The sequence below is a fragment of the Macrobrachium rosenbergii genome, chromosome 51 (genome assembly GCF_040412425.1).
Source record: "Macrobrachium rosenbergii isolate ZJJX-2024 chromosome 51, ASM4041242v1, whole genome shotgun sequence".
NCBI classification, from domain to species: domain Eukaryota; kingdom Metazoa; phylum Arthropoda; class Malacostraca; order Decapoda; family Palaemonidae; genus Macrobrachium; species Macrobrachium rosenbergii.
Genome location: NC_089791.1, coordinates 2,735,247 through 2,747,746, shown reverse-complemented (window position 1 = coordinate 2,747,746; position 12,500 = coordinate 2,735,247). Strand labels below are relative to the sequence as shown.

General features: G+C 36.9%; 1 protein-coding gene across 1 annotated transcript; it reads right to left on the bottom strand.

The window, feature by feature from the left end:
* Positions 1-6,234: 6,234 nt before the first annotated feature.
* Positions 6,235-10,480, bottom strand: LOC136833534 (uncharacterized). The gene is made up of 6 exons (XM_067095760.1): positions 10,283-10,480; positions 8,430-9,432; positions 8,023-8,186; positions 7,615-7,761; positions 7,094-7,365; positions 6,235-6,880 (listed from the first exon to the last, which is right to left on the bottom strand). The coding sequence occupies exons 1-6, from the start codon at positions 10,478-10,480 to the stop codon at positions 6,235-6,237; spliced, it is 2,430 nt and encodes an 809-aa protein (XP_066951861.1).
* Between the last annotated feature and the right edge of the window lie 2,020 nt (positions 10,481-12,500).

Genomic DNA, 12,500 nt, shown 5'->3' with positions numbered 1-12,500 from the left:
TGTCTCGCTTGTGTCCAACTATGTCTCTCTCTCTCTCTCTCTCTCTCTCTTGTTCCTTTGGTGAGGCCCTTATGTGGCTTCGGTCAGGGAATAGGAGGTCATCCACAGGTAGATGGGGTTGATGTTGTTTCCCTATGCACGTGCATCATTTATGACTCAAGATCCAGGTTTTAATGCCAGATGCCTTTCTCTTAATCTGCCTCGCCAGGCTTTATTCTGCCTCCGGCCATACTTAGTCTCTTCACAGCCTCGTGCATAGCCTGTGTCTGTAAACAAAGGGTTCCGCAGCACCTCACATATCCAGAGTGCGGTTAATGGATTAAGGGAAGGGTCAATATTTCTTTTGACCTTTCCTTGTCAGGCAGTGCCAAAATGCACTGTTTTATTTTCCAGCTTTAAGTTAAGTGTCTGGTGGCTGAGATACTTGGAAAGATATAGCAATATATATATATATATATATATATATATATATATATATATATATATATATATATATATATATATATATATATATATATATATATATATATATATATATATATATATATATACTGTATATATATATATATATATATATTAAATGTATATATATATATATATATATATATATATATATATATATATATATATATATATATATATATATATATACATATATATATATATACATATATATATATATATATATATATATTATATTATATATATATATATATATATTAACAGATATTAAATGTAATAATTTATGAATGAATATGTTTTTATGAATGCTGAATGTAGTATTAAGCTAACTTTTATGAAGAGAATATCAAACAGCCATACAAATACCTAATACTAGATTAGTCACATAGACTACATAAATGTCTTACAGAACAGTGATCAAAGTATGGCAAAATAAAATAATAGCTTGCCAGAGTTTTTATAGTAAACCTAATCTTATTGTATGAGATGCAATGAGTATCCATATAATTCCATCCTTTTGCTGAGACGCTACGACGCTATTCACTGACTGGGTTCGCGAATGGTGCTATTTCTCCAGTTGATTTGTTTTACTAAGGGAATCAGAGTCGATGAAACACGGTTTTTCGGCAGCATCTTTTTATCAAAGCATCGGATAAAGTTGAAAGTTGACAAGTGTATCTTTTATAACCCTGCCTAATTTTCTCAAGTATTATTTAGTACCTAATTTCGATGGTTTCAATATTTATAGAGTAAAATGAAATCGCCAATGCTGGAATCGAGAAAATCACACACGTCATGAAGCTCCACCCATCTACCAGTAGGCAGTAAGTCACTAACGCTTACACAGTCTAGTCTTCAACAAATTCGATAATGGCCAGCGGGATGTGGAATTGTCCCTGTGGTTGCAAGACTGCATTTGTGCTACGGCTTGCCACTTTGTTTACAAGTGAGAGGACCCGTGACAAGATTTACTCTAGCTTGTATAGGTAATTATTTCCAAAGTGGGTAATAGTTGCTTGGCCACCCCAGATTTGTGGGCAGAAGCTGTTAGACAATCCTGTCACTTTGAGGAGGAGTACTGTACTGGAAGTCGGACAATGCCCAAGAGAGCGTGGAACCAGTCATCATTGACATTGCAAGGGACTATGAGGACGGGGATGATGACCTCTCCCTCGAGAGTGGTGATGAAGACATTTTGTAAATAAATTTTATATAGTGTTAAACGTTTTATTTGTATATCTGAAACATATTTATTAAAACACAATGATTATAACAATATGTTTCTCATTCAAACTGTTTTAAATATATTTTCCTTTCCATGCATATCGATATAAATCGTGTTACATTTGATTAATATTAAGTAGGTAGATAATAACTTACCCTCAAAATCTTGACTCCTACCATTGCAGCGAGCATACGAGCGCTGTTTAGGATGCTGTATGATATTAAAAAAAAAGAAGCGATGGGTTACATTGACTGAAATATAACAGTGGCGTTGACCTTTACACCTCTAACAGTTGAGGGAAATCGGTATCATTACTGTGACATTTGAATTCTACTTCTAGTGACCGCTTTTGACTTGCTGCAAATAGAAGGCTATAGTGTCGAAACCTGAGGTAAAACAAAGCGGATTGTCTTTCTGTATTCCCGCCCTGAATAGATGTAGATCTAACAAATGAACTATATACTGGATCATTATGTGGATGAATTACATACACTGAATATTTTGTAAAGTAGAAACAATACGCATAACAAGAAAATGGAAGAACTCCAAGCTAACAACTTAGTCACAACAACTACAGTGGAAGATGCGATGAAACCTCCACATAATAATAATAATAATAATAATAATAATAATAATAATAATAATAATAATAATAATAATAATAATAATAATAATAATAAAATTATTGAGAATGATCATGCAATCAAGGGGACGATGACAATGAATTGCTCGCCATCATTGATATCGCTGAAGGATAGGATAGGTACTAACAAGGCCAAGAGAAAGAGAAGGTTTGCTCACTTTCCCCCAAAATCCCCCATGTAGGCGGAGCTTTGCCTACCTGCTTATTGTGTCAGCAGGTGAGTTGCCGTAATGAGCAGGTACTTCTAAGATACGCCATTGCCTACGTAATTACCCCAGTTGGGAGGCGACTCCACCCAGTTGGGTAGACCTTGTCTCTCTTGGCCTTGGGTACTAATATCAATTAGTGAGGGCAGAGCCATAGTGAAGAGACTTTTTCCCCATATGTAAACTTCTCTTCACTGTAGGTGGAGCCTCATGACGTCATAGGTTAGCGTCACTGTTCTGTTCAAAACCTTACTTGCGATTTTGATGGCTCTGGCACAGGAAACACACTTTTACTCTGATAAGTACCAGAACTATTGAGCGTAGGTACTGCATAATACTTGCAAAAATTAGGTAGGGTTATATATAATATACACTTGCCGAAAAACCGTGTTTCATGGGCTCTGAATCCCTTGGTAGGTTATTTTTATCTTAGGACACTAATTTTCGTGTCGCTGAGACCTGAATAGTTGTGCTTTATTACAATATGTTCAAAATAACACAGATCAGTACAACGAAACAGTCACAACGACGAGTAGAAATTAGCCAACACTAGCCATTTACATTGCCATGAAATATTTTCTAAAATACTTTGTCAAAAATAGATGAATTTTCCACTACGCACAACTAAGATAGATTGTCTTTTCGATGATATATATGGTAATACTTTCATGACAGCTATTGTCAGTTAAACATAAGGAAAAAATAGAAAAAAAATCTCAGGATTTTTCATCAAGCACTACCTTGGAATATATTACTTCAATCATTCTGCGTGATGTTAGTTTTCATGATTAGTTACGCATTTGTAAATGACGATAGTATGTAAAAAAAAAAAAAAAAAAACTATAAAAATAGAAAGTTAAAACGAAGAGCTGTTAACTCAAAGCAAAAGTTTCTAAACTGTCATAACAAAAATATTGGCCAAAGTAAAAAAAAAAATTTTTACGTACTATGCAAAACTACGATAAATCACTTTCTATGATGCATAGTTTACAGCCACTTATGACTGCTATTAACTAGTGCTGGATATTAGCATAATTTTTGGTGGTATCAGTACATCATATTCATTAAAGAAAAGAAAAAATTAAGTTTAATTTTTATATTTTGCCTCATTTTTTATGTACTTTATATATCATAGGTAAAATAAAAATTGCAGCTCTTCACGTTTCATATTATTTTTTGACAGCACAATTGCACTAGATATTTATTTGGAATTCAGAACTGAAAACTGATTTCTTATGTAATTGGATTCTTGGGTCCTCTACTACCTATTGTTTTAATACCGCAAAAATATGTGAGACGGGATATTAAAATCCCGAGTCCTACAGATTTATTACAACTATTACAAGTGTTTAATATTTTCCTCTAATTACTATAATGTTTCTGATGATTAACCCTAAAAATGGGGCTGAATTTTTTTTTGTTTTATCTTCAAAATTTCAGTATAACGACTACAACTTCCAGATCTAAGCTCAAGACACCTGAGATACATTGGATGATAAAAATCGTAATCAGCTATATAGTTTAAAATTATTTCACACTCTAAGAAGGATGAACACAAACCATACATGTCACACCGAATATTTAATGAATGTGATATCTTCCGTGTGTACACTAGCATTTAACACATACACACACAAAAAAAAAAACTTTTGAAGAAGATTGATTGACTGATTGATTTATAGAGTTTAGGCATACATGCCAAGCACTTGGGCAACTAAGGCCATTCAGCGCTGAAACGGAAATTGACAGTAAAAGTTTGAAGCACTCACTATGAATCAATTGTTAAGAGAGGGTGAACAGTAAGATAGAAGAAAGCGAATATGAACGGAGGTACAGTAAAAGGAATGAAGGCAGTTGCAGTTAGGGGGCGAAGGGGCCCTGCAAAGACCCTTAAGTAATGCCTACATTGCACCGCATGAGGTGCACTGACGGCACTACCCCCCTACGGGACTTTTGAAAAAGAGACAAACAGAGACCAACCGTCGATAGTCCAAGTCATAACTGCTACTATTATGAAACAGAAACCTTCCACCACGAACCATTCTATCGAAAAAAGATAAATCTCTGGCAGAACCAGACATCCACACTGGAGAACAGTATTCTAGTAAAGGAAAGACAAATGACCTAAAACACGTTGTACTGATTTTATCACTGATATAAATATATGAACCCTTATGAAACAATATCTAACTTCCGTACTGCATATGCTGAAACTTCATTAGATGTTTCTCAAAAGTAAGATGTGAGTCAAAAGTTACGCCTAGAACAGTTAGCCTCAGACTCATTCAGCAAAGCCCCATCCACCTGAAGGGGAGGAGGGATGGAAAATCTGTTTAAGATCTGCTAATTAGTAGTTTTCATTTTACTGGAGTTCGGCCACATATCCCATTGACTCCACCATTCACTGATCCAGTCATTGTCCCAGGTGAGACTGGGGGCAGCTTCATATCTCATAAGTGGAGACTTTTCTTCACCCAAAAGTGTTGCATCATCGACATACTGAACAATCTTGTTTTCCAGGCCAACAACCATATCACCTGTATGCACTGAAAATAACAGTAGACCAAGAACACTACCCTGAGGAACTCCAGACACAGTAGGCTTTGGTTCACTAAAGATCCCATCAACAGCAACTCACTGCTGCCTACCTGAAAGAAAATCTAAAATTCATACATAGCTATGTGTTTCAAATTAATCAATCAGCTGTCATGGTGGGGGTGGGTTGATGCCGATGAGTATATGTACGGTACAATCGGCATTGACTCATAATTCTCTTGCCAGCCGAATGGTCTAGAACATCAACTAAATGTCGTGGGTACTGTCAGGTACCAAATAATTTATCACTTATAATTCCCCTTCGGTGTTGTTCTCGAAGTAGCGCGAATTGGTTATTAAACGACACTTGAAGTTTATTGTTTGTATATACACACACACACACACACACACACACACACACACACACACACACACACATATATATATATATATATATATTGTCACGGCCCCTAATTTGACCAGGGCAAAATTCTTAATACTCAACTGTCAAACCAGGAAGCCAAGCTGTGAAGTGTACCTAACCTTGGTGACAAAGGCTAAAGAAATGATGACCTGCAGTACACCACAACAACTTACATATATAAAAAAAATATATCACCAAAAAATATATCTGTTTCAGCCCTTCATGTATAATTGTTATACTGATACCAACACTGCACACTGCTCCGCTGTTCAAATAAAATAAGCACTGAATGTATTATAGTCAATATGCCGGTTATAGAAACACTTGAACGATTTTTATGATTATAATTAAACTTCCCAACACCAAAATAAGAAAAATAATTATATGAATAAACTTCTTACAACTTGACACTATTAAAATAATAATAAATAATGAATAACACCAATATGCAAATACACGAATAATAATAATAATATGATCACTGACAAAATAGGTATGTACACGATACGAGCTGAAATTCCTCTCCCCATTAAGGAAGAGGGAGGAAACAAGGTAATTTTAAGGAGTGACAGAACAGGGACTTTAAAGAAGAAACTTAGGAGGTATTACAAATATACATATTTAGTGAGTTTTGCACTCACTAGATGGCGGGCGGTCACATTCCCCCCCACTGAGAGGGCTCTACGAAGTGGAGCAACTGAAGAGAGTAGCGCATGACAGGCCGCAAGTCATGTTCAGATTAGGATGTAGTTTGAGGTATCCTGGAGAGAGTATCTGCTAATATATTTTGTGGACCCCGAATGGCTTGCAGTTTAATGTTGAATTCGGAGAGGATGTACGACCATCGTAGAAGCTTATTATTCTTCAATTTCGCTCGATCCAGGAAGATCAATGGGTTGTGATCTGTGTATATGATCACGTGCTGGTTGCCCTCCAGATACGGTTTGAAGTGGAGAAGAGCAGCGATTATGGCATAAAGCTCCTTCTCAATTGTTGCCCATCGTGTCTGGGCTCCTTTGAAGTACCCCGAGTAATAGGCAATGGGCATGAGATGATGCAGAGGCGGAGGAGGTGTGGCCAAAGAACTTTGATGTTGCTGCATCAAGACCCCCCCAAAGCCAGTTCCGGAAGCATCATTTCCAATAACATGCCCAAGATATGTTACCTTCCCTAAACCAAAGGAACTTTTAGCTAGATTTATGGTTAACTGAGCCGTGGATAACCGTTGAAAAAGTTTCTTTATTGCATCCAGATGTTCAGACCAGGCGTTCGTGGCAACAACTAAATCATCCATGTAGACGTAGGTGTTATCAAGATCTCTAATCACCTCTGACATCAACCTCTGGAAGGTGGCTGGAGCATTGCAGAGGCCGAAAGGCATGACCCTGTAAGAATACAACCCAAAAGGGGTTATGAATGAAGATATTTCTTTAGCTTTATTAGTAAGAGGGACTTGGTAATATCCTTTAAGGAGGTCTATTTTAGTTAGATATTTAGCATTTCCAATGTTATCAAGAATGTCAGATATCCTGGGAAGAGGGTAAGAATCCTTTATTGTGATGTTGTTGACTTTCCTATAATCTGTACACATTCTATACTGTCCATTAGGTTTAGGTACCAGTATGCATGGAGACGCCCATGGAGACAGACTAGGTTCTGCTAAGTTATTATCAAGCAAATACTTTACTTCTTGGCGCAATATCTCCAGCTTTTTTCCTACCACACGGTAAAATGGTTGGCGTATGGGAACAGCACCTGGTTCTAGCATGATGTCATGACTGATAATGGTACAGTCCTGGGGTTGGTCTGAGCACACCTCAGGAAAAGAAAGTAAAAGTGAAGTTAGTTCCTGTTTTTGAGAAGGCTCCAACTGATTTAAGAAAGAGTTTAATGAATTTAATATCTCAATGTTTGTACAGTCCTTCCATGAAAGTAAGTTATCTTCATTAGAGGAGTCAGAATCCACTTTCTGGCAAGGTTGTTCCAATTTTTCTTTATGGCAGTCAGAAGATACTAGGTGACCAATTACTGGAGTAGGACCATGGTAGGATTTTAACAGATTTACATGTACTAGTTGTGATTTTTTCTTACGGTCTGGAGTACTAATGAGGTAGGTTACCTTACCATGTCTATGAATAACTTCGTATGGCCCAATATATCTCTCTTGAAGAGGTGCTCCTGCAATTGGATGGTAGATCAGTACTCGTTCACCTGGCTGGAAGGACCTCACCTTAGCTTTCCGATCATACAATCTCTGCATCTTATTCTGTGAAATTGAAATATTGTTAAATGCAAAAATTGTACATATTTAATAGTTTCTCTTTGAGGTCACTTAGGTAAGAGGAAACGCTGGAGACTGTTTCTATCTTTTTGTTTATGATATCCTCTTTGACCATACTTAAGGTTGTTCTGGGCTTTCTGCCGAACATTAGCTCAAATGGGGATATACCAGTAGAGTCATTAGGGACACTTCGCAAGATATACATGAGTAGATCTAGTTCCTCATCCCAAGTCTTTGAAGTCTCACTATGTACTTCCTTAGTAAGCTCTTTATCGTTTGATGGACACGTTCCAGGGCCCCATTAGTCTGTGGGTGATATGTTGTGGCATACACATTACGAATGCTGAATTCTGCCATTGCTTGCCTGAAAAGATTGCTGGTGAAGTTGGTCCCTTGATCACATTGGAGTTCTTTAGGAAACCCAAAGGTGGTAAAAACTTTAAGTAGCTGTCAATGATCGTTTTTGCATGGATATTTTTATGGGTATTGCTAGAGGATATCTAGTGGTAGGACATAATACTGTTAATAAATATTCATTTCCCCTTCGCGTTTTTGGTAATGGCCCCACGCAATCTATGATTACTTTATCAAATGGATTTTTGGCACTGGAATGGGTTGGAGAGGAGCAGGTGGAATGGACTCATTGGGCTTACCGGTGACCTGACAATGATGGCACTGTTGAACGAAATCCTTCACATCTTTCTTCATTCCTGGCCAGAAGAAGTTCTCAGCCAATCTGTCGAAAGTTTTGTGAATTCCCAAATGAGATTCGGTGGAGTGAGCCAAGTCCAGCAATGACTTTCGGAAGACCGAAGGTACAACAAGTTGATGTTGATCTAGCCATGTATGGGTGGACGGAGATTTGGATGGTCTGAAAAGGCGAAAAAGAAAATCTTTATCCTGATAAAAACAAGGAGTTTTGGATAAATCATTAATGTCTGAGACTTTCTTCCAGCAAACTGCTAAGCTGGGATCTGCCCTCTGATGATATTTGAAATCATCTTTATGGATATCGATGATGTCTAGTGCCGCTGTAGTTCTATTTTGCTTATCTAGGTTTGCTTTTTCGTCTTCTCGGGCTGACCTGGTAGCAACTTGTACTATCTCTGCTTCATTGGTAGGCTGTTTGTCCGTATTTTCTTTATTAAAAATGATCTGAGGATCAGTGATAATCAGATTTGTGTCAAGTACCTTTGACCCAGCAAGGTCGTTACCCAAGATTACTTGCACTGACGAATGAGGTAATTGTTTGTCAGTTACTGCAACGACAGTATCACCGTCAAAATAAGGACAACATAACCTTACCTTAGCTAAGGGTAAAGTGGTGCTGGTAGTTAAATCTGTAACTGTGATGTACTCTTTAGTTAGTTCCAGTGGTAGATCTTTGGTCACGCTCACAATTGTCTGAGTAGAACCTGTGTCCCTTAAACACTCAACAGGTATACCATTTAATGACCCTGCGCAGGTAAATGCTTTGAATGGATCTTCCTCTTGTTTTGGAATTGCTACATGGAGAGTCTTTTGATGGGATTGATTAGTTCTCGAGGAAGGTTGTTCAGGTTTGCTGGTGGCAGATTTCACACTGTCAGATCTTTTACATTGAGGCAAGGGGCAGTGCTGAATATCATGACCTTCCTTCTTGCAGTACGAACACACCTGTGAAGAATATTTATAAGATTTATGAGAGGATACAGATTTGGACTGTGAAGGTTTGTATTTATGGATTAGTGCAAAATCATCAGCAATGCTAGCAGCTTTCAGTGCATTGGTTTCGCCTTTATCCATTATGTGTGTGGCTATATTTAAAGGCAGCTTCCTGATTAATTCCTCTAACACAATTAAGTTTTTAAAGGAGTCAAAATCCTGCACTTCTGCCTTACTTAACCATTTATTCAATTGCCGGATCTTCAGTTCGCAGAACTCTACAAATGTCTGTGAAGCACTTTTGAAGGAGTTTCGGAAGTTTTGCCGATATCCCCAACAGTAATGGCATAGGCATCCAATATAGCTTTCTTAATAGAATCATAATCTTTGTTAGTTAATAACTGAGAAGCAACAAAAGATGCCTTACCCTTAAGATGGTTTCGGATGAGGAGAACCCACTTATCTTTAGGCCAGTTTAAAGTTGCGGCAGTGTCCTCAAAAGTTTTAAAAGAAGACTTCAGGGTCACGTTCATTGAACTCTGGTACTAGTTTGGTTGCCTTTATAAGGTCAAATGGATCAGGAATTTGCTTTTCATCTTGTTTAGTCTTTAGAGAATAGAAGCCCTTTTGGTTTCCCTTTCTATTTCTAACTCATTGAGCTGTCGTTGATGTTCTAGTTCTAGAGCAAGTTTCGCTTCTTCCGCTTGATGGTGTAACTCTAGTCTTCTCTCTTCTGCTTTGATTTTTTCAGCTTCTGTTTGACGTTGCAACTGTAGTACTTGCATTTGCAGTTTCAATTTCTCCATTTCTGGATCAACAGAAGGCGTTGCAATTGCTCTGTAAGACTTCGTAGATCTTCCACGTCTTCATCGCCTTCATCAACTGCTTTCTTCTGAATAAGGAACTGCAGAATATCATTGATTAATCGGGCTTTGACATGAGATGGATCTACAGTTATATTCCAATGTTTAGCAATGGTCAGCAATTCCTGCTTCTTCGCATAACGCAAGGTTAGAAGTTCGGTTTTAGGAGTAGACAAAAATTTCTCTACATTGAACATTATGGAAAGTAACAGTTATGACTGAATACTTACTAAAACTTAAGATTATATGGAACAAGTACTATAAACTTCAAAAAGAACATTTATAGAGGACTGAGGAATCTATGAAACCCTGATGAAAACTAGATACTTAAGCTGATACACAAGAGGAGCAAAGATAATGCTTATGATTATGCTAGACAATTTTATCTGATTCTGATAAATTGTCTTAACCTATCCAACAAGGTATTCAAATTTTTCAATGCAAAAATCACAAACTAAGCAACTGTTCGGCAATAAGAGCACTCAATACTATAAGAAGACAGCAAGCACCATAATACTAGCAATCACAAAAATATATTTCATGTTTACCGATCACAAGAAACTAACACAAATAGACTAAACTATGAACAACTATCTAATATATAACGAGAAGCTTGTAAACTATACAAAACTACATAAGCACGATATAATCCTAAGACAGCCAAACTACGTGTACCACTCGTTAACGTTCAAAAATATCTTTATGCCAATGATGAATAAAGGTAGTGGCAAAATGAACAAAGTCACTCGCGAGGTATCGGTAGTGATGAGCGAAAACTACCGTACTAGCAGCGTTCGCGGACGTAAATAGAGGTAGTGGTAAAATGAACAAGTCACTCACGAAGTACCAATAATGCTGAGCGAAACTACCGTACTAGTAGAGGTCGCGGAAATACAAAGTACAAAATTATAAACGTTTAATAGAGTTAAGAGACAAAATATAAATGATGGGTGCCCAGCTATCCATGAAGTTAAAGACTTCACAAAGTACAAATAACGCAGTTAAGGACGCTGATCACGATGGATCTTAGACGATCCGACGGACGAGGAAGGCGTAAATACAACGGGTGGATGAGAAAAAAAAAATGAGGACGTCCAATGTCGCAGCCAGATGTGTCCGTAAGGGTGGCTCGTATGATGGGGCGGGCTTAAATGATGGCAGGCTCAACTGCCGATCCCTAACGACTAACAAAATACGCTGCCGATATTTCCTCCAAAATACAGATGCCTAGAGAGCTCACGGAGCAGGAGAGGAGATACCATGTACATACCGTAGGAAATATGAAAAATCAATATAAATAAACTTACGCACAATAATTGGAGTCTTACGTGCAGGAGTGTTCAGATGGGTATCAGGTTACACACTGAAGAAACAGATCCCGGACAGGCCCCCATATATGTCACGGCCCCTAATTTGACCAGGGCAAAATTCTTAATACTCAACTGTCAAACCAGGAAGCCAAGCTGTGAAGTGTACCTAACCTTGGTGACAAAGGCTAAAGAAATGATGACCTGCAGTACACCACAACAACTTACATATATAAAAAAATATATCACCAAAAAAATATATCTGTTTCAGCCCTTCATGTATAATTGTTATACTGATACCAACACTGCACACTGCTCCACTGTTCAAATAAAATAAGCACTGAATGTATTATAGTCAATATGCCGGTTATAGAAACACTTGAACGATTTTTATGATTATAATTAAACTTCCCAACACCAAAATAAGAAAAATAATTATATGAATAAACTTCTTACAACTTGACACTATTAAAATAATAATAAATAATGAATAACACCAATATGCAAATACACGAATAATAATAATAATATGATCACTGACAAAATAGGTATGTACACGATACGAGCTGAAATTCCTCTCCCCATTAAGGAAGAGGAGGAAACAAGGTAATTTTAAGGAGTGACAGAACAGGGACTTTAAAGAAGAAATTTAGGAGGTATTACAAATATACATATTTAGTGAGTTTTGCACTCACTAGATGGCGGGCGGTCACAATATATATATATATATATATATATATATATATATATATATATATATATATATATATATATATATATATATATATATATATATAAACTAATGAATAATAACTCTCACTTCAGTTTACTTGTTATATGTAATTTATTTTTGTTTGTTATTTATCTCATTTGTTTACCTTTTTGTTTTCTTTTAATATAAAATTCTCTA